The 24,792-nt window shown below is 37.1% G+C and overlaps 1 protein-coding gene across 1 annotated transcript in view; it reads right to left on the reverse strand.

Moving 5' to 3' along the window:
* LOC128639018 (amyloid beta precursor like protein 2-like) overlaps nucleotides 1-24,792 on the reverse strand; it is a 162,248-nt gene that overhangs the window by 11,980 nt on the left and 125,476 nt on the right. Inside the window, exon 2 of the mRNA XM_053691157.1 lies at nucleotides 16,157-16,330. Within this exon, the coding sequence (XP_053547132.1) occupies nucleotides 16,157-16,330 (174 nt within the window). The remainder of the gene's footprint in view (nucleotides 1-16,156; nucleotides 16,331-24,792) is intronic.

Consider the following 24,792-nt stretch of genomic DNA (forward strand, 5'->3'; position numbering starts at 1 on the left):
ATTAACAGTATTTTCTTAGTCAAATTCCATTCCTTAGAAAATTACTTACTGCACATACTTTCATCAGCCTGATACCAGTCGCTACTACTGCATTTAAGGCTGTACTTACATTACATCGGTATCAGCAGTATTTTTAGTCAATTCCATTCCTTAGAAAAATATTTTACTGCACATACCTCATCTGCAGGGGACCCCGCATGCTATTCCCTTTCTGAAGTTACCCCACTCCTCAGAATGTGCAAGAACAGCCAGTGGATCTTAGTTACTTCTGCTAAGGCAGATTCTTCTTCTAAATACTGCCTGAGAGAAAAAAAGCACACTCCGGTGCCATTTAAAATAACAAACTTTTGATTGAAGAAATAATTAAAGGATTACTTTCTGTTATAATTTTTATGCTAAACAACTAACATATTAAAGTTAATAAACATTAATTAAAACCTACTGACCTATATTTTCTCCAAAACGAAGTTTCATAACGTTCTAAAAGTTATATCTTTTATTCGCCGATGATGTCACGTTATCCTGCCCACTATTTTCAGCACTGCATGTTCAAAATACTTAAACCAATAACTTTGTGTTTAAAGCGCCATTTTGAAACCTAGGTATTGTAAACGGATTGGTACAGAGCAAAGGATACCCACGGAGTGGGTTTGGAAAACAATTAAATTTGCAGACAAGATTTCTGATATACGGTAGAGATATGTTAATGAAATGCTATTGATAAAAAGCGTATTTGGGGTAGTTAGTAACAGGCATAGAAAATATTTACTTACAGTGGCCCTTTAAGTATAAAAACTCCACACTCCTCTCACACCTTCCTACTATGTTGAGAGTTGCAAGAGAATGACTGGGTATGACATGTGAGGGGAGGAGCTATATAGCAGCTCTGATTTGGGTGATCCTCTTGCAACTTCCTGTTGGGAAGGGAATATATCCCATAAGTAATGGATGATCCGTGGACTGAATACACTTAAGAGAAAACTAGGCCCCAATAAAGTTTTATCACCAAAGTATATATAAAAACGTTTAAACATGCCAGCAAACGTTTTATATTGTAAATATAAAAGAGTATTGCCTCAGAAAGTAAGCATGATACCAGTCGCTATTAAATCACTGTATTCAGGCTTACCTTACATAATTTTGTTATCAGCAGCATTTTCTAGCATTCACATCTTCTAGAAGAAATCTCCACCTCATAGCAGGATAACCTGCATGCCATTCCCCCGCTGAAGTTACCTCTCTCTTCAGTCATGTGTGAGAACAGCAATGGATCTTAGTTACAATCTGCTAAGATCATAGAAATCACAGGCAGATTCTTCTATTTTTCTGCCTGGAACAAAATAGTATAACTCCGGTACCATTTAAAAATAACAAACTTTTGATTGAAGCAAGATAACAGCTACATTTCACCACTTTCCTCTTACTACCTCCATGCTTGTTGAGAGTTGCAAGAGAATGACTGGATATGGCAGTTAGGGGAGGAGCTATATAGCAGCTCTGCTGTGGGTGATCCTCTTGCAACTTCATGTTGGGAAGGAGAATATCCCACAAGTAATGGATGATCCGTGGACTGGATACACCTTACAAGAGAAAACAATTTATGTAAGAACTTACCTGATAAATTCATTTCTTTCATAATGGCAAGAGTCCATGAGCTAGTGACAAATATCCCATACGTCACAAGCTCATGGACTCTTGCCATTTACATGAAAAAAAACTAAATATAGGGATCACTTTTCTAAAGCAACAGAAAAGGATCGCAGAAAAAAAAAGAAAAAAAAAAGGGAAAAAAAGGGAGGGAAAGCAGAATTTGAGACAAGCATGAGACCATGAATAAGAGAAAGGTGCTTTTGCTAATTTTTTTCAATATAAAATGGAACAGTAAAACCACTTGCCAAAACTGACAGACTGCGATAGAATATTAGATATTAAATTTATATAATTATACCATTATAAAGTATTATGCTGCTCAGTGATTAGTTTGATCAGGAGGGTGCATAATGCAACTATGGGCCTTCTGTTTTTTAAATCTGTATTCTAAATATCCTTGTGCAACAGTGATGGTAAAAATCATAACGTTTTTGCAAACAGACCGTTTTTAAATGGTTATAAAAAGATCTTTGTTGCAAATATTCCTGTATACAGTTTTTAATTGCTGCTACATATTATGCATATAGCAGATTGATTTATGTCTCTTAAGTCTGGACTACCCAAATTAACCCAGTTATAAAAGCTTAGTAAAAGAAAAAATCTGCTATGCTGGATATACAAATGAATGTTTAAGGTTTGGTATTGACCCCTAAATGATTTAAGAGCCCATCTACTTCAGAATTGTTATTGTTAAAAAGATAATCCCTTTATTACCCATTCCCCAGTTTTGCATAATCAACAGTTATATTAATACAAGTTTTACCTTAGTGATTACCCTTTTATCTAAGACACTGCAGACTGCCCCCTTATTTCAGTTCTTTTGACAGACATGCAGTTTAGCCAATCAGTGCTAACTCATTATCTATACAGCACACATGAACTAGCCCTGTCTAGCTATGAAAAACTGTCAAAATGCACTAAGAGGCAGCCTTCAAGGGCAAGGGAATAAAGAAAATTTGATAAAAGTAAATTAGAAAGTTGTTTAAAATTACATACCCTAGAGGAAGCTGGTGGGAGGAGCACAGGTGTAAGGACGTGCAAACACCTGTTCTCAGGTTCCCTGCAAGAGCCGTTGGCAGAGCATATCGTGCTTAAAACCTTTGTCCTAGGTGGCTCTTTTACTGAGGGATAAAGAAAAAGAACTTATCCTATTCCCAGCACTCTAACAAGTGCCTTTCCAACGCACTGGTTAGCAACTGAATGGACTGGCTATGCTAATTTAACTTTTCCTTAATAACTAAGAAAATACAGGAATACCCAGGACAGATAAACCGACACCTGGAGGAAACAGACCTAAGCCCTGACTTAAAGAAAACTCCCAAAATTCTATCAACACTGCTCTTTTTTTCCTAAACCCCCCCTCCCACCGGTGCTGCGTGAGGGGGAGGTGAATAATGCTGCAAGCTCTAAAAAGAACGGGCAATTTCTATAATATAAGACAATAAGTGCTCAAGAGCGGTCACATTCTCGCCTGTGTGCCGCTGACCTAAGCAAGGGTTCTGTGTTTTGGCTGGAGCCGCTCTTGGGGTGCGAAGGAGGTTCCGGCGGTCTGCCGCGGAGGGACAGGCGAGGAGCTGGAGTCAGGGCGGTCCCACTCGCAGGGAGAGGCAGATCCGACAGCAAAGAAGGTGACGTCACGGATGGTCGGCTAGAAGGTGCTTCCTACGCTGTGAGTGTTCGGCGTGGTATCGACCAGAGAGGAGACTTGTTTCCAGTGTTTCTCCCCCCCACCGATGTTGCGTGGGGGAGAAGAGGAATCGATTTGCTTGGTATCACCCCTTGGTAGCAGTGAGAGATCCGTTTCTGGAGCCCTCAGGAAGGGAGACAGGTACTTTTGTGAGTCGAAGGCCCTCAAGTGACTCTTTTACATAATAGAGGAGATTTGGGCCCCTAATTAAGCTTGATTATATCTTGAGATGAACTCTCCCTAAGGTACTGGATCTAAAAGGGAAGTGGACGGTAATATAATAGTGCTGTTAAAAAGCACTGCAAGAACTGCCTATTTACTAAACACTAAGTGGGTCATGTTAATTATCTCTTTTTCTTAGGGAGGGGAAGGAGGAAAGGAAAAAAAAAAAAGAGTTTAAAGGTCTTATAGATAACTCATTTATAACGCTGTTACAAGACTAGCTTAACAGAGTTTTTTTATCAAAGTCTGTAGCCTGAGTTAATGCTAATATCTGATTGTTTACTGGGTCAATATAGATATGCTATACTAAAGTTAAGTTAAAAGGAAAACTGATTAAAACAGACATTTGAAGGGTAAAGATTGTTTCAGATACTTTCCTCTGCTATAGAAATGACCTAATTTAAATATTCTGACTAAGAATTGCTTTTTATTTTTTTGAAAAGTTAAGACAAACTGTTGCAAATGCATTGTGATTATGTTGCTATGTTTATCTAAACAATTTTTGAGAGTGAAAGAGGAATTGTCTTAGAAAGCCCCTATAGATAATGCAAACCAAACATAAAATTTAACTGATTAGAGTATATTTTAAAACTTTGGAGAAAGTATTACTAATTGGCTAAATACATTCCTATAAGAAAGGTGGGGTAAACTACACTGACTAACAAGTAGATTAATTGTGAATAGGAATATTGCAGAAGATTTTTGTTTTTTCCCAGTATTAACTTTTAAGGGGTAGAAAGTTCTTTTTTTTCTTTTTTTTTTTCTTTTTTTTCTCTCCTTAATATAGCAGATTAGGAACCCATGGTCTGTTAAGTAATTAACTATAGCTCGCTACGTATAGAACAAGCACGCAGGCTGCATTTGTTTGAAAAGTACAAATTAATTTGGATATAACAAATTCATCCATAAGAAATAATACTGTGCCAAGCTCCTGTGACCGAAGATTTAACACAGTAGGTGGAGCTCTTCTCCACTACTTTTTTTTAGCACTTTCACTCACTCCTTATTTACTGTCCACTTATTGTTTAGTTATTCTCACTCACGTTTTAGTATCACCTTTAACTCACCATCTCCCCTCTTTTTTTTTTTTTTTTTTTTGGCACCTAGGGAGGCCTAAACCTCTTCCCTCCCCCTCCATACTATTTATTGCACGCTACTCACCTCACAATATATAGCACGTTACTCACGAATATATGGATAAATACATCACTCCACAAACTAAGATTCCTCCTTCGGTCATGGCGGCGAGGCAAAGAGACAAAAAAAATAAAAATGCACAAGAATTATCAACTGAGATTAATTCCAGCAACAGTGGATCTCAGGCAAATGAGTCATTAGATATACAGGCTTTAGTTGCTAAAATAACTGAAGCATTGTTCCCTAAGTTTGAAGAGCTGCGAAGTGAAATTAAACAAGACCTAAATACAATAACTACTGAGGTACGCCAATTTTCAAATAGGATCTCTGAAGCAGAGCAGAGAATATCTGACTTAGAAGACACTATACAAAATCACAACACTACTTTAGCTGATATAAATTCTAAGCTAATTAAAACTGAATTGAAATTGGAAGACCTCGAAAATCGGGCGAGAAGGAACAACATTAGGTTAATAGGAGTGCCGGAAGAGAAACAATATGAGGATTTAAATAAGCTACTCACGACAACAATCCCACACCTATTACAGATACCACAAACACAGCCAAGAATTATAATTGAAAGAATACACAGATTGGGGTGGCGGAGTATAGAAAAAGGGAAGGACAGACCAAGGCCAATTATTGCCAAAATATTGAATTACCAAGATAAAATTACATTACTACAATATTTCAGAAAAAAACAACCCATTTTTTTGGGAAACTCTAAAATATTACTTTTTCAGGACTTCTCGGCTGAGACATCAGCCAAGAGAAGAGAATTATCCCCAATCTGCACTAGACTGATAAGTCAAGGTTATCAGGCCACATTAATTTACCCAGCTAAATTAAAAATAACAATAAATAGGACTCAGGTTTTTGAATCATCTAAAGAAGCTGAAAAGTTTATAGCACAGGCAATATCTCCCAAATAATGAGTAATGACAGGATCAGAAGGCAGAATTGTTAAAACAGAAAGGAAGATAAAGATAATGAGACACAAGAACAAAATGGGTACTACTCTAATTGATAGTCATGAATTTAACGAGAGAAGGGATGGGAGAAGAAAGAGAGTCATTGAATCGAGGATATTATATATCATTCTTAATGTTAACCTTAATGGGAATTTTTTTTTTTATTTTTTTTCTTTCCTTTCTTTAAGAATTAGCCAGTTCATACCTAGGGTTGACGCCCCGGCAAGGGTTGATCGGGACACCACGATAGGGGGGATAAAATGGGACAACCAGGAATACATAATTGAAGGGGTTAGGGAGGAATTGGAGACAAGGGTCTTTATATTTTTTTTTTATTTTTTTTTCCCCCTCTCCTTCTTCCCTCTGGTATTAAATAATGGACACAGACATTACTTGTAAAATAGTATCCTGGAATATAGGAGGGTTAACATCTCCTATCAAAAGAAAAACAATCATATCCTATTTGAGAAAGATAAATACAGATGTTGCCCTCCTCCAGGAAACACATATGAACATTGATGAAATAATTAAACTCAAAAAATCATGGGTACAGGAGGTTATTGCAGCTCCGGCTCTGGGTAGAAGAGGGAGTGGCAATTCTACTTGGGAAAAAAATAAAGGCTGCATCTACAGTTTTAGAAATAGATCCAGGTGGGAGATTCCTACTATTGAAGATTAAGATTGCTAAAAACATATATACACTCTGCAATATATATGCACCAAATACTATTGATTATGTTCTCTGGGATACCCTGCAAACTAAAATACATTCCAAAAAAGAGGGCTTATTAATAATTGGAGGAGATTTTAACATGTCCCCACACTATGCACTAGACAGACTAAGACAAGACGCTCGAATTTTAAGAACAAAGAAAGATAACTTAGAAACAAAAGTTTTTTCTAAAATATATACCAATTTAAAAGTGAAGGACATTTGGAGACTACATAACCAAGATACTAAAAGTTATACATGTCTTTCTAAAGCTCATAAGACGCTCTCAAGAATAGACTTATTTTTGGTAGATGAGAAATTCTTAAATTTAAATATAGAGTCTAACATTCTTCCTATTACAGTCTCGGATCATGCCCCAATAACTTTTGAAATACTTGCACAGGATCCAAAGAATAAAAATTTACGATTTCATTTTCCCCAGTATTTGGCTGCAGATCCAGAATTTAAAAATATGTTGAGCTTGAAATTTCAAGAATATGCCCAATTAAATAGTGATTACACTAACCGACCAATCACTTTTTGGGAGGCTGCAAAGGCAGTTATGAGGGGAGAGATTTTAGCATACAATATCAATAGAACGAAAAAATATAAAAGAAAGAGGAAGAGGTTTTAAGAACATTATCAAATACTTATAACACCTATATACTGAATAAAACCCCTGAATCATGGAATAGATATACGCAAGCTAAAAAGGAAAGAGACACCTTTCTATTACACAAAACTACACAAAGAGAACTAAAATTACAAGCACAACTATTTAAATATGGAAACAAAGCAGGCAAGTTACTTGTCAATTTAATTAAACAAGACAAAGGAACTCCTTTAATTGAGTCTGTCAAGGAAGGGGATAAATTAATTACAAACCCAGAGGAGATTTTAAAAATAATGACAAATTACTATAAAGACCTTTATTCTCAAAGGACATCAGATAAGAAACAGCGCGCAAATTTTTGGGAAAAGATTTCCTTTCCAAAAATAACAGATGAATTAAATGAAATGATAAACTCCCCCTATCACTGAAGAAGAGGTCAAAAAGAGTATTAAAGATATGTCTACCAATAAAGCATCAGGCCCTGATGGCCTGCCTAGTGAGTTTTACAAAATATTATAGCCATTGATAGTTCCGCATTTGACAAGGTTATTTAATATGTATATTGAGGGCAACTCTCCCTCTTCTAGTTTTGCAGCCTCTTATACAACGCTTATACCAAAACCTGAGAAAGATTTAACCCAGAAAGAGTCATATAGGCCAATAGCCTTGTTAAATGTGGACTATAAACTAATGACCTCTATTCTTGCCCAAAGAATGCAAACTCTCCTTCCAACTATAATACACAAAGATCAAGCTGGATTTTTAATAAATAGAAATTCTTCAGCTAAGATTCGAGAGCTGTTTCTCACTATTGATTATTTCAAATCAGAGATGAATAGAGGACAAGAAGGAAAACAGGATAAAAGTGATAAGGCAGTCCTTAAAATCGATGCTGAGAAAGCATTTGACTCGGTCCATCATGATCATCTTCATACGCTAGCTCAGTTCGGTTTTAAGGGCCAATTCTCTAAATTCATTGAAAATCTTTACAATAAAGCCTCTACAAAGATAATAGTGAATACTAGACAGTCATTAGATATATGTTTAGCTAGGGGCACAAGGCAGGGATGCCCTCTTTCACCCCTGCTTTTTAATGTCGCAATAGAACCTCTTGCAATAAGGATTAGACAAGATGGTGAAGGGATAAAAATAAGAAATAGAGAACTTAAGATAGCATTATATGCTGACGATATCTTATTATATATGAGAGAGATTCAGACAAATTTACCCAAATTATTATCAATTATAAATCAATTTACCTTGTTCTCAGGTTACAAAATGAATACATCTAAAACTGAATTACTATGGTTAAAACGACCTTCCCAACTAAAAGAAAATATACCTTTTAAAATAGTTGAAGAAGCTTTTAGATACTTGGGTATTTTAGTCTCTTCCACACCAGAGAAATGGTATAGTCTTAACATACCCCCAATCTTAAAAACTATGATATATACAATGAAGAACTGGCAAAATCTTCCCATTTCACTGTCAGGGCGTATTGCTCTGTATAAAATGATATTACTGCCAAAAATTTTATATATTATTCAAAATGTCCCAATTCTTCTGAAGGATAAAGATATTAAGATCCTAAATATGGCCCTTAGAAAGTTTATTTGGCAAGGGAAAAAGCCTAGAATAGCATTAGAGAAACTTAGCCTACCTCAAAAATTTGGCGGCTGTGCCCTGCCAGATCTTAGTCTATATAATTTAGCAGGATTGGCCCGAATTGTAGTGGATTGGATCTGTTCCAAAGATTATATAACAGATAATGATCTAGAAAATAATATAACCTTTCCCTATCTTCCAATAGCATTAATACACAATGAATTAAGAGATATACCAAAGGTAATAAAAAACTCCAAAACTATATATACTCCAATCAAGGCCTGGTCAAAGGTCTGCACCCTATTAAAAGTTGATAAAAAAAATTCTAAATATTTACCTTTAAAAGGGAATCCTCACTTTGCAGTAGGCCTACACTTAGCTCCATTACAAAAATGGCAAGAGATGGGCTTGGATAAAGTGATACATTTAGTAGACATTGCAGGAAAGCATAACAAAACATTTGCTGATTTAAGAGCGGAGTTTGATCTTTCCCAAAAGGATTTTTATGTTTACCTACAAGCAAGACATATTTGGAAATTATTAAATTATTCAGGCTGGAATTGGTCACTGGGGCCTCTGGAGAATTGGCTAATGCAGGCTAAAAAGGGACGGTTATCCATTACATATTGCTATCAAATACTGAACTCAGACAAAGGTTTAAATAATATAACAAGAATTCAATCAAAATGGGCAGTTAATTTAGCACCAGAACAGGTTGAAGTAGGGAATATTCAAACATCGATATTAGAAGTCAGGCGAACAACTCTCTCTGCTACATGGCAAGAATCACATATAAAACTTCTTCATATGACATATTTCACCCCGGAAAAGGGTCATAGATGGGGGAATTCCCAATTTAATAAATGCCCAAAATGCTCATTAATAGCGGCTAATTTTAAGCATATGTTGTGGGAATGTCCTAAAATAAAAGCAATTTGGAAAAAAATGGAATATTGGTTAAGTAAAAGGGTGGGGGTCTCCCACCTGGATTTTTCATTCATAAATATAATATTACTCAGACTGGATCCAGGAATCCCACCTGATCAGAAAAAAATTGTCAATGTTGCCATACTAGCATCTAGATATATGATTTTCAAAAAATGGAAAGATACATCAGCTCCTACATTTTCGGAAATTAGAAACTCCATAAAAAAACAATGTATCCTTGAATATAATACAAAATTTTATGATACAAGAGATTTATGTAATTTTTTTCAAAAAACAGAATTTATGTTTACCTGATAAATTACTTTCTCCAACGGTGTGTCCGGTCCACGGCGTCATCCTTACTTGTGGGATATTCTCTTCCCCAACAGGAAATGGCAAAGAGCCCAGCAAAGCTGGTCACATGATCCCTCCTAGGCTCCGCCTACCCCAGTCATTCGACCGACGTTAAGGAGGAATATTTGCATAGGAGAAACCATATGATACCGTGGTGACTGTAGTTAAAGAAAATAAATTATCAGACCTGATTAAAAAACCAGGGCGGGCCGTGGACCGGACACACCGTTGGAGAAAGTAATTTATCAGGTAAACATAAATTCTGTTTTCTCCAACATAGGTGTGTCCGGTCCACGGCGTCATCCTTACTTGTGGGAACCAATACCAAAGCTTTAGGACACGGATGAAGGGAGGGAGCAAATCAGGTCACCTAAATGGAAGGCACCACGGCTTGCAAAACCTTTCTCCCAAAAATAGCCTCAGAAGAAGCAAAAGTATCAAACTTGTAAAATTTGGTAAAAGTGTGCAGTGAAGACCAAGTCGCTGCCCTACATATCTGATCAACAGAAGCCTCGTTCTTGAAGGCCCATGTGGAAGCCACAGCCCTAGTGGAAGGAGCTGTGATCCTTTCAGGAGGCTGCCGTCCGGCAGTCTCGTAAGCCAATCTGATGATGCTTTTAAACCAAAAGGAGAGAGAGGTAGAAGTTGCTTTTTGACCTCTCCTTTTACCAGAATAAACAACAAACAAGGAAGATGTTTGTCTAAAATCCTTTGTAACATCTAAATAGAATTTTAGAGCGCGAACATCCAAATTGTGCAACAAACGTTCCTTCTTCGAAACTGGTTTCGGACACAGAGAAGGCACGACTATCTCCTGGTTAATGTTTTTGTTAGAAACAACTTTTGGTACGTAAAACCACCTTATCTGCATGGAACACCAGATAAGGAGGAGAACACTGCAGAGCAGATAATTCTGAAACTCTTCTAGCAGAAGAAATTGCAACCAAAAACAAAACTTTCCAAGATAATAACTTAATATCAACGGAATGTAAGGGTTCAAACGGAACCCCCTGAAGAACTGAAAGAACTAAGTTGAGACTCCAAGGAGGAGTCAAAGGTTTGTAAACAGGCTTGATTCTAACCAGAGCCTGAACAAAGGCATAAACATCTGGCACAGCTGCCAGCTTTTTGTGAAGTAACACAGACAAGGCAGAAATCTGTCCCATCAAGGAACTAGCAGATAATCCTTTTTCCAATCCTTCTCGAAGGAAGGATAGAATCTTAGGAATCTTAACCTTGTCCCAAGGGAATCCTTTAGATTCACACCAACAGATATATGTCTTCCAAATTTTGTGGTAAATTTTTCTAGTTACAGGCTTTCTGGCCTGAACAAGAGTATCAATAACAGAATCTGAGAACCCTCGCTTTGATAAGATCAAGCGTTCAATCTCCAAGCAGTCAGCTGGAGTGGGACCAGATTCGGATGTTCGAACGGACCTTGAACAAGAAGGTCTCGTCTCAAAGGTAGCCTCCATGGTGGAGCCGATGACATATTCACCAGATCCGCATACCAAGTCCTGCGTGGCCACGCAGGAGCTATCAAGATCACCGACGCCCTCTCCTGATTGATCCTGGCTACCAGCCTGGGGATGAGAGGAAACGGCGGGAATACATAAGCTAGTTTGAAGGTCCAAGGTGCTACTAGTGCATCTACTAGAGTCGCCTTGGGATCCCTGGATCTGGACCCGTAGCAAGGAACCTTGAAGTTCTGACGAGAGGCCATCAGATCCATGTCTGGAATGCCCCACAGTTGAGTGATTTGGGCAAAGAGTTCCGGATGGAGTTCCCACTCCCCCGGATGCAATGTCTGACGACTCAGAAAATCCGCTTCCCAATTTTCCACTCCTGGGATGTGGATTGCAGACAGGTGGCAGGAGCGAGTCTCCGCCCATAGAATGATTTCGGTCACTTCTTCCATCGCCAGGGAACTCCTTGTTCCCCCCTGATGGTTGATGTACGCAACAGTCGTCATGTTGTCTGATTGAAACCGTATGAACTTGGCCCTCGCTAGCTGAGGCCAAGCCTTGAGAGCATTGAATATCGCTCTCAGTTCCAGAATATTTATCGGTAGAAGAGATTCTTCCCGAGATTAAAGACCCTGAGCTTTCAGGGATCCCCAGACCGCGCCCCAGCCCATTAGACTGGCGTCGGTCGTGACAATGACCACTCTGGTCTGCGGGAGGTCACCCCTTGTGACAGGTTGTCCAGGGACAGCCACCAACGGAGTGAGTCTCTGGTCCTCTGATTTACTTGTATCTTCAGAGACAAGACTGTATAGTCCCCATTCCACTGACTGAGCATACACAGTTGTAATGGTCTTAGATGAATGCGCGCAAAAGGAACTATGTCCATTGCCGCTACCATCAAACCTATCACTTCCATGCACTGCGCTATGGAAGGAAGAGGAACGGAATGAAGTATCCGACAAGAGTTAGAAGTTTTGTTTTTCTGGTCTCTGTCAGAAAAATCCTCATTTCTAAGGAGTCTATTATTGTTCCCAAGAAGGGAACTCTTGTCGACGGAGATAGAGAACTCTTTTCCACGTTCACTTTCCATCCGTGAGATCTGAGAAAGGCCAGGACTATGTCCGTGTGAGCCTTTGCTTGAGGAAGGGACGACGCTTGAATCAGAATGTCGTCCAAGTAAGGTACTACAGCAATGCCCCTTGGTCTTAGCACCGCCAGAAGGGACCCTAGTACTTTTGTGAAAATCCTTGGAGCAGTGGCTAATCCGAAAGGAAGCGCCATGAACTGGTAATGCTTGTCCAGGAATGCGAACCTTAGGAACCGATGATGTTCCTTGTGGACAGGAATATGTAAATACGCATCCTTTAAATCCACCGTGGTCAAGAATTGACCTTCCTGGATGGAAGGATTGTTTGAATGGTTTCCATTTTGGACGATGGAACCTTGAGAAACTTGTTTAGGATCTTGAGATCTAAGATTGGTCTGAACGTTCCCTCTTTTTTTGGGAACTACGAACAGATTGGAGTAGAACCCCATCCCTCGTTCTTTTAATGGAACAGGATGAATCACTTCCAGAAGATAACCTTGGGAGACTATTTCTAGCGCCCAAGGATCCAGAACATCTCTTGCCCAAGCCTGAGTGAAGAGAGAGAGTCTGCCCCCCACCAAATCCGGTCCCGGATCGGGGGCCCGCATCTCATGCTGTCTTGGGAGCAGTGGCAGGTTTCTTGGCCTGCTTTCCTTTGTTCCAGCCTTGCATTGGTCTCCAGGCTGGAGTGGCTTGAGAAGTATTACCCTCCTGCTTAGAGGACGTAGCACTTGGGGCTGGTCCGTTTCTGCGAAAGGGACGAAAATTAGGTTTATTTTTGGCCTTGAAAGACCTATCCTGAGGAAGGGCGTGGCCCTTGCCCCCAGTGATATCAGAGATAATCTCTTTCAAGTCAGGGCCAAACAGTGTTTTCCCCTTGAAAGGAATGTCAAGCAATTTGTTCTTGGAAGACGCATCCGCTGACCAAGATTTTAACCAAAGCGCTCTGCGCGCCACAATAGCAAACCCAGAATTTTTCGCCGCTAACCTAGCCAATTGCAAGGTGGCGTCTAGGGTGAAAGAATTAGCCAATTTAAGAGCACGAATTCTGTCCATAATCTCCTCATAAGAAGAAGAATTACTAATAATCGCCTTTTCTAGCTCATCGAACCAGAAACACGCGGCTGTAGTGACAGGGACAATGCATGCAATTGGTTGTAGAAGGTAACCTTGCTGAACAAACATCTTTTTTAGCAAACCTTCTAATTTTTTATCCATAGGATCTTGGAAAGCACAACTATCTTCTATGGGTATAGTGGTGCGCTTGTTTAGAGTAGAAACCGCCCCCTCGACCTTGGGGACTGTCTGCCATAAGTCCTTTCTGGGGTCGACTATAGGAAACAATTTTTTAAATATGGGGGGAGGTACGAAAGGTATACCGGGCCTGTCCCATTCTTTATTAACAATGTACGCCACCCGCTTGGGTATAGGAAAAGCTTCGGGGGGCCCCGGGGCCTCTAGGAACTTGTCCATTTTACATAGTGTTTCTGGAATGACCAGATAATCACAATCATCCAAATTGGATAACACCTCCTTAAGCAGAGCGCGGAGATGTTCCAACTTAAATTTAAAAGTAATCACATCAGGTTCAGCTTGTTGAGAAATTTTTCCTGAATCTGAAATTTCTCCCTCAGACAAAACCACCCTGGCCCCCTCAGACTGGTGTAGGGGCCCTTCAGAAACAATATCATCAGCGTCCTCATGCTCTTCAGTATTTTCTAAAACAGAGCAGTCGCGCTTTCGCTGATAAGTGGGCATATTGGCTAAAATGTTTTTGATAGAATTATCCATTACAGCCGTTAATTGTTGCATAGTAAGGAGTATTGGCGCGCTAGATGTACTAGGGGCCTCCTGTATGGGCAAGACTGGTGTAGACGAAGGAGGGGATGATGCAGTACCATGCTTACTCCCCTCACTTGAGGAATCATCTTGGGCATCATTTTTACTAGATTTTTTAAATGAGAAGGAACCTTGGCTTCCCCACAGTCAGAACACAATCTATCTGGTAGTTCAGACATGTTAAACAGGCATAAACTTGATAACAAAGCACAAAAAACATTTTAAAATAAAATCGTTACTGTCACTTTAAATTTTAAACTGAACACACTTTATTACTGCAATTGCGAAAAAGTATGAAGGAATTGTTCAAAATTCACCAAAATTTCACCACAGTGTCTTAAAGCCTTAAAAGTATTGCACACCAAATTTGGAAGCTTTAACCCTTAAAATAACGGAACCGGAGCCGTTTTTATATTTAACCCCTTTACAGTCCCTGGAATCTGCTTTGCTGAGACCCAACCAAGCCCAAAGGGGAATACGATACCAAATGATGCCTTCAGAAAGACTTTTCTATGTATCAGAGCTCCACACACATGCAGCTGCATGTCATGCTTTTCTCAAAAACAAGTGCGCCATACCGGCGCGAAAATGAGGCTCTGACTAAGATTAGGGAAAGCCCCTATAGAATAAGGTGTCAAAAACAGTGCCTGCCGATATTATTTTACAAAAAATACCCAGATTAAATGATTCCTCAAGGCTAAATATGTGTAAATATCGATTTAGCCCAGAAAATGTCTACAGTCTTAATAATCCCTTGTGAAGCCCTTATTTACTGTCTGAATAAAAATGGCTTACCGGATCCCATAGGGAAAATGACAGCTTCCAGCATTACATCGTCTTGTTAGAATGTGTCATACCTCAAGCAGCAAAAGACTGCTCACTGTTCCCCCAACTGAAGTTAATTCCTCTCAACAGTCCTGTGTGGAACAGCCATGGATTTTAGTAACGGTTGCTAAAATCATTTTCCTCATACAAACAGAAATCTTCATCTCTTTTCTGTTTCAGAGTAAATAGTACATACCAGCACTATTTTAAAATAACAAACTCTTGATTGAATAATAAAAACTACAGTTAAACACTAAAAAACTCTAAGCCATCTCCGTGGAGATGTTGCCTGTACAACGGCAAAGAGAATGACTGGGGTAGGCGGAGCCTAGGAGGGATCATGTGACCAGCTTTGCTGGGCTCTTTGCCATTTCCTGTTGGGGAAGAGAATATCCCACAAGTAAGGATGACGCCGTGGACCGGACACACCTATGTTGGAGAAATGGTCCTCCTTTATAAAAACTTTCCCTAAAAAAGAAATTGATTATTTAATTTACCCAATTAGATCCTCAGAATTAGTTATTTTAGGAACATGGTAAAAATTGAACAATAAAGGAGGGGGGAAGAGGGGGAGAGATGGGAAAATTTATTCATTTTTTTTTTTTTTTTTTTTTTTTTTTGACCAAATAACTCTAAACAAGCCATCCTGATTACTTAAGAAGGTTAAGGAAAATCCAATAAAATAGAATTGAATGTGTATTATGAAAGATGGGTTGAAGATGTAATGTAATTTTCTGAAATATGTTTTTGTTTTTCTGTTTTTTTCTTTTTTTGTTTCTTTCTTCTCGTTAAATTACCCGTAAAGTATAATGAGACAATGTAAATGAAATAATGTCTTATGTTATGTTGGATATTGAATAAAAAAAGAAATTTAAAAAAAAAAAATACATACCCTACCTGAATCAGTTTAATTTTGAATAGAAGACTGTCTCTTTAAGATTAGTTTAGCTAATGATTTTACTTCAAAATTGAATAAAGTTGATATTTTTGAGGATAAATTACTTGAGAAGCTTTTATTAACGGATTGTGATCAATATTACTTTAAAGATATGCTAACTCACCTCTCGGCAGTACTGAAGGATTTCTTCTTTGTTCCCTAAACAGCTCTTGCTTCCAGATGGATCAGGCTCCCATTTGCCAGTCTGAATATTCACGTGCATGTTGAGCTTGCCACAAAACATGGCCACTTGTGGCTCAGCCACAGCAAAGCCTGTGCCAGCATTAGCTGCAAGTGCCTGCAAGAATATTAAAAAACAAATTAACAAAAAAAAAAAGTGAAGTGACAAAAATTCAAGTTTAGAAATAAGTTTGAGGTTTACAAAGCATTTTGCTATGGAGTATTAAAAAGTATTTGAAAGATATATGTGAAATTACAACAGCTTTTGCAGACTTACAATAGAGACATTTTTCAATTTACGAAAAATAAATGTTAGGATGGTACATATTGCTATGTCAAAAATTAACTAATTTGTCATGTTCATGAAGAGACCGGGAGGAGAATAAAACAGAGCTTGAGAAACCCTTAAACCAGGGTGCTGCTGTCATCTTACAAACTGGGTCTGGTGCATGGCTGTGTACCCTGAAAGTACCTAGATATTGCCCGACACCTGTAACCTTGATTTATCAGGCTGTGATGTAGAAAGCATCTGGGAACTACATGTCCCAGCATGATGCAGGCAGTGGAAGATGGAATAAAGAGGTAGTCACAGTGCTGTGTAGGGATTGCCAGTAGTTGCCTACTTCTCGGGAAGAAAATCTGGTCTCAATCTGTCTGCAAACTCTAAATAAAATAGGCATGTGTGTGGAAATTAAATCTATATATTTGTGCATTCAAAATATACAATCTCATGCATTAATAGGTATAAGTGTGCCGATGTGGATTTAAATGCATCTAATAAAATTGTTACTTCAAATCAAAGTGGCATTTTTTTTTTATTGGGTGAGATGAGAATAAGAATGCCACTTTAGTGACAAAAAAAAATTTGTGCAAAAGAGACATGCAGCCGAAAGCCATCATAACACCCTAATGCGAGGGAAAGTGTTTTAGTGGCATTGTGAACAGGCAGGGCTCGACAAACCCAGGGAGCCACTGGCTCCTAACATTTTGGGGTTATTCTCCATATATCTATAAAAAAATACCACTTTCTGGTTTCTAAATGCATGTCTGGCTCCTAAATTTTACACAGATTTGTGGACCACTGTGAAGTGTTTTCTGGGTTAATCAAGCTACCACCCCAGGAACATCTAATTAGAGATTCATAGATTTGCTAGCCTTAAATCTACATATATAAACAAAGCCAGAAATAGGCTGAAACCTCAGATATCAAAAGGCAATGCCAAGCTGCAAAAAAAAAAAAAAAAATTGCCAAAAAGTTGACATACTGGACCCAAAAATTTGGACATCCCTATACTACACCATATTTAAAAAAAAAAAAAAAAAAATTATATATATATATATACATACAGGTTTATATATATATACATACAGGTTTATATATATATACATACAGGTTTATATACATACACATATATATATATACATACACACATATATATATACATACACACATATATATATACATACACACATATATATATACATACACACATATATATATACATACACACATATATATATACATACACACATATATATATACATACACACATATATATATACATACACACATATATATATACATACACACATATATATATACATACACACATATATATATACATACACACATATATATATACATACACACATATATATATACATACACACATATATATATACATACACACATATATATACACACACACATATATATATACACACACATATATATATATACACACATATATATACACACACATATATATACACACACATATATATACATACACATATATATACATACACATATATATATACATACACATATATATATACATACACATATATATATACATACACATATATATATACATACACATATATATATACATACACATATATATATACATACACATATATATATACATACACATATATATATACATACACATATATATATACATACACATATATATATACATACACATACACATATATATACACATACACATATATATATACATACACATATATATATACATACACATATATATATACATACACATATATATACACATACACATATATATACACATACACATATATATACACATACACATATATATACACATACACACACACACACACACACACACATACATACATACATACATACACACACACACACACATACACACACACACTTTATTTTAATTTATTTATTGCACAACCACAATGGTACAGCAATCTAATTACAGTAGCACGTGAAGAAATATTTGTTTATCTTGTTGCCAGGCTTTTGCATTACATACCTGGGACTATTATTCCAAATCAAACACTTAGTCACACTGTGAAACCTACCCATCATGCAAGAGTGTTAGTGGCAAAATTTGTGTATTCTTTTACAGCAACATACCAGACTTCAAATACAATTAGAAACAGGTTTGCAATATTTTTTAAGGCTTATTTCATTAGGCAGCAAATGTAAAAAAGCATAAAGCAATATCAGCCGTGGTCAACTTGCAGGTATCAATCTAGTAATAGAAACCACCTATAAACACAATTTGACCAAGATATTTGCCATTGTATTTGGAATGCTCTGATGTGTACTTCATATCTTTAAAATCTAGCACCAAATATTTCAAAGTGATAAAATTAAAATAAGTACATATAAGTAGTGATGATCAGTAAGATTTGCATAATAAACACATGATAAAAAGACAATGCAATAGCACTTAGACATACATTTGTCAGAAAAAAAAAAATTCTACTTCAGACTATTTCCACTCTACCTTTATCATGTTCATGTGACAGCCATCAGCCAATCACAAATGTATATACGTATATATTGTGAGTTCTTGCACATGCTCAGTAGGAGATGGTGACTCCAAAAGAGTAAATATAAACAGACTGTGCACATTTTGTTAATGGAAGTAAATTGGAAAGATGTTTAAAATTGCTGCTCTATCTGAATCATGAAAGTTTAATTTTCACTTATGTCCCTTAAAATTATGCGCCAGTGCTGAAATCATGATTATTTTTTAGCTTAATATTACTGTATGATTCAGACTATTGAGGTCTACAGCTTTTAGCAAACTTTTTAAACCATCAATTGAAATAAAATGTGCACTGCCCTTCTAATGTGCAATAATTTAGTTATCGGCCATTATTGTCATGCAAAGGAGAATCTGCATAGCAACATGGTGCAATTACGCACATTCCAAAACAGACCCATACAATCTAAACCTTACTGGCAATAATGGTATGGCTTGTTCCTTATAAATTCCTTAAAAGGGATATGACACAAAATTTGCTATTTCAGGATTCAGATACAGCATGCAATTTTAAGCAACTTCCTATTTACTCCTATTATCAATTTTTCCTCGGTTTCTTAAAAATTGCCTGCTCTGAATCATAAAATAATTAATTAGGGTTTCATATCCCTTTAAATGAAACTGCAGTATGTCTAATTCAAGTAAACAGCACTGTGAGTAGACAATCAGCCTTGTCCCCCCAGTTTCCTGATAGCGGTAACATTTGAGGTTTTACTGCACTTCAGATTTTCTCTACCAAACCAAAACCTATGATAGCTTTAAAAATCATATTTATTTGCTTAAAAGGGCCAGTAAACCTAGCAAATAATTGTATATAATTCTGCACATAGTGCAGAATTATATAACATTAGCTTAGCTCCAGATTTCTAAAGTGAAGGGTTAAATAGATATCACGCAAAGAAAACAGAACGCCGCTCTTGGCTCTACTGAGCAGGTCTGTTTTCTTCTCCAAAGCGCATCTGGGCACGCTGTCTAATCACAGCCAGCCCGATCGCGCTATTAAACTCAATGTAGCTTGCTCCCGCTAAGAGGTATTAGCCTTGAAACGTTGCTATATTTGTCCTAATAAAGATACCTTTTAAGCATTGGAGAGCCGTGGACACTTTCTTCGCTCCCGCTACCAGGCGCGCTGTGAGTAGACAGTGTGCCTGCGATGCGCTTTGGAGAAGAAAACAGACTCTCTCAGTAGAGCCAGGAGCAGCATTCTGTTTTCTTTGCGTGATTTCAATTTAACCCTTCAGTTTAGAAATCTGGAGCTAAGCTAATGTTATATAATTCTGCACTATGTGCAGAATTATATACAATTATTTGCTAGGTTTACTGGCCCTCTAAAGATGTTCTGACTTGGCTACAAGTACACAAATTAGTAGAGATTAATGGCAAAAAAACAGTAGGTCTGGAACAGTGTGTCCAGCAAGCACCAGATGGCAGCAGATAAAGGGATGATCTATGGAATGGATTTCCAGGGTTTTCAATAACATGGCAAGAGAAAAAAAATCCTGTCACTTTTAGCTAACACCAGAGGTGACGCCCCAGCCAGAAGTGGTGCAACGCCAGAGGTCTCACCACAGCAGTGTTTAGATTATTATTGTTGTACTATGAGATTAATAAGACTAAAGACCATAAACAAAGTAGCTTAGCTTGCAAGTCATGGGCTCTGCTTCCTATACACACACTACAGACCAGGACTCCCAAAATCCAATCACACAACTTCCAGAGAGTGCCTTATTGAATACAGATATTTCATTTTTTATTTTTTCCCTGAAATAATGGGTAGATAACTGAGCACTCACCAACAGCATGTAAAAGATAACAGCTATATTCTACTGCCAAAGTAAACCCCTTTAGTTACATTGTTCTGCAAACATCTATATTAGTATCTACATAATACATAAACTCTTGTTTGCTGCAATCATTTTTTAACTGACCAACTGCACCCACCACTTACTATTTAGAGGAGCCAATCTGGACTTGAGTTTGCAGATGACAGGATTTAACGCTGCCATTGCATTAACAAAAGCATTACTGTTTGGCTTCAGAAGAAATCTAAAGTGCAACGTAAGGAGAGGCGCTTGAGAAGCATGTGCTGTGCTCCCCGTTTTCATGATTAGCAAATTGTTTTACTATGCATAACATTGTAATATAATTTTAAGGATTATCATGCATTTAAAAAAGGGACAAACTACTTATTTCATTATTCAGATAGAGCATTCTATTATCAAATTTGCTTCATTCTCTTGATATCCTTTGTTAAAGGAGCAGAGCCAAAATGTATGCAGGCACTAATCCCCAATAAACTCCCACTAGTATAGGATATGTATGCAGGCACTAATCCCCCAATAAACTCCCACTAGTATAGGATATGTATGCAGGCACTAATCCCCAATAAACTCCCACTAGTATAGGATATGTATGCAGGCACTAATCCCTAATAAACTCCCACTAGTATAGGATATGTATGCAGGCACTAATCCCCAATAAACTCCCACTAGTATAGGATATGTATGCAGGCACTAATCCCCAATAAACTCCCACTAGTATAGGATATGTATGCAGGCACTAATCCCCCAATAAACTCCCACTAGTATAGGATATGTATGCAGGCACTAATCCCCAATAAACTCCCACTAGTATAGGATATGTATGCAGGCACTAATCCCCAATAAACTCCCACTAGTATAGGATATGTATGCAGGCACTAATCCCCCAATAAACTCCCACTAGTATAGGATATGTATGCAGGCACTAATCCCCCATAAACTCCCACTAGTATAGGATATGTATGCAGGCACTAATCCCCCATAAACTCCCACTAGTATAGGATATGTATGCAGGCACTAATCCCCCAATAAACTCCCACTAGTATAGGATATGTATGCAGGCACTAATCCCCCAATAAACTCCCACTAGTATAGGATATGTATGCAGGCACTAATCCCCCAATAAACTCCCACTAGTATAGGATATGTATGCAGGCACTAATCCCCAATAAACTCCCACTAGTATAGGATATGTATGCAGGCACTAATCCCCAATAAACTCCCACTAGTATAGGATATGTATGCAGGCACTAATCCCCAATAAACTCCCACTAGTATAGGATATGTATGCAGGCACTAATCCCCAATAAACTCCCACTAGTATAGGATATGTATGCAGGCACTAATCCCCAATAAACTCCCACTAGTATAGGATATGTATGCAGGCACTAATCCCCAATAAACTCCCACTAGTATAGGATATGTATGCAGGCACTAATCCCTAATAAACTCCCACTAGTATAGGATATGTATGCAGGCACTAATCACCAATAAACTCCCACTAGTATAGGATATGTATGCAGGCACTAATCCCTAATAAACTCCCACTAGTATAGGATATGTATGCAGGCACTAATCACCAATAAACTCCCACTAGTATAGGATATGTATGCAGGCACTAATCAATAAACTCCCACTAGTATAGGATATGTATGTACATATTCTTTTTTTAAACAACTGATACCAAGAGAACAAAAAACATTTGAAAATAGAAGTGAATATAAAAAGTCTTAAAATATAACATGTGCTGAATCACTGCAAGTTTCATTTGGACTTTCTAGTCCCTTTTATGCAGAGGTTTAAAAGGGACAAGAATTCCATTTTTAATTTTCTTGTGATTCAGATAGAGAATACAATTTAAAAAAAAAAGTTTCCAATCTACTTCTATTAAATGTGTGTCACTCATGTTATTCTTTGTTGGAGATATCAAGCCACCTAGTGCTCTTACTAATGTACAACAGTTGCAAAACTGCTGCCATAAAAGCATAAGAAAAGAAAAAGAAAAATGTCATAAGAAAAAGTAAATTGGAAAGTTGTTTAACATTGTATGCTGTTCTTTGTGAATTCTGAAAGATTTTTTATTTTTTTATTATTTTTTTTGGGTGGTGGGGAGTTATGTTCCTATAATTCAATCAGTTCATGCTATAAAAATCGGCCTAAAAGTTTTTCATTGGTTAGAATTTTGCAATGAATAATGCAGCTTTTTGTCAAATTGGCATGTTTTTGTTTTTACCGATTTCCCTGTCCCCCACAACAAAAAGGGTTCTTTTGTTGTGGGGGACAGGGAAATCGGTAAAAACAAAAACATGCCAATTTGACAAAAAGCTGCATTATTCATTGCAAAATTCTTCTCAGATATGAAGGTACATAAAATGTGTGTTTAATGTCCCTTTAACTTCACAAAACTAATTTAGTTTGGTTATCAGCCAGGCTAAAACTAAATGTAACCTGGGGTGATAAAAACCAAATAAAATACTAGCTAAATATTTACCAACGTAACAGCAGAGAATCTAATGAAATACCAGAACATTCCTCACTTTAAACGGGCCGGTACATATAACCCTCACCAATAATCAAGAATGGAAAGAGGACATTAGAAGTAGGCTCATTGCTCTCCTACAAACACATCACGTAAATAGGATATATAGATCAATAGCTCTTACTATGCAGCACAAGCAGTGACTTGGTATCTGTCTTACCAGCACAAAACCACATTCATTTCATTGTCTTGCATTTTAATAAGTGAGCCGATATGTAATTTGATGATAATCTGTACTTTAATCACTTCAAACAGGGGCCGTTCTTACATTATTTTTCAATATGCCGATAGTTTCAATATAATGTAAGAGTAAAAACAGACTATCAACAGAGTTTAAATGTACGTCTAAATGACCTTCACTCAAGTGTTACATCAATAGGTTTTTGGGGGGTTTTTTTAAACTAAAAACACAGTGCATTAAACCCGTTTAGACAATGTTCCAGGCGCATTTATTAAGTGATGCAGCAGTTTACAATTACTGCAAAATACACAAGAATGTTGGGAGGGATAATCAGCTGTGATCAGAAGAGAACCCAATCAGCAATTTTCAAATAGATACAAACAATATACAGAATATGTATAAACTATTTACACAAATTAGAAAAAACATTTTTCAAGTTACATTTGTTTGGCTGTCTATTTTATTCTGTGAACATTTTGCTTTTATAATCACTAATTACTATACGTCTACACGTTTTTACTTGAACACTGGACTTTAAAGGGACATAAAATAAGCTGGGATAGAGACAAAATATAATATGTACTTTAATTACTTTACCTACAAATTTAAACTGCAGTGCCTCGCCATTAACCCTTTCTTTTTAGTTTCTGAATTGTAAAACTAACTCCCCCCACACAATTCCTTTTATGGCTGTACTTTTTTATTGTTCTTTTGGTAAAATGCAAAAGTGAATAGGGATTATCTGCTGGGCATGCCTAGAAGCTGTAAACTCTGTTGAAATAAAATGCCTGAGTTTAAATACTGATAAGAGGGTGGAGTTAGCTGCTCCAGGCAGCTTAGCTGTGTAATTCATTTAGCTTATTTTTGAAAATTTTAAAATATTTGCAAGCAATTTTTGAAAAAAATTTTATACAAACTATTATAAATGTATTAGCCCTTTTAGGATATGCACAGATCTCAACCTGTTTTATGGCACTTTAAAGGGACATTGTACAAGTTACCAATTATCTGTTTCACACACAGGAGTCTATAAAATTGTTTATAAATTGCTCTTTTACCTTCATTTTGTCATTTAAAATAGCTGCTTTGACTGTTTAAACCCTCACTGTCAGGGTATTGCAGATTGATATTATATGGAAAAAAAATAAATATATATAAATCTATCTATATATCATTTTATTATTATTTATAAAGGAGGGCACT

Source organism: Bombina bombina, chromosome 8, assembly GCF_027579735.1.
Source record: "Bombina bombina isolate aBomBom1 chromosome 8, aBomBom1.pri, whole genome shotgun sequence".
Lineage (NCBI taxonomy): Eukaryota > Metazoa > Chordata > Amphibia > Anura > Bombinatoridae > Bombina > Bombina bombina.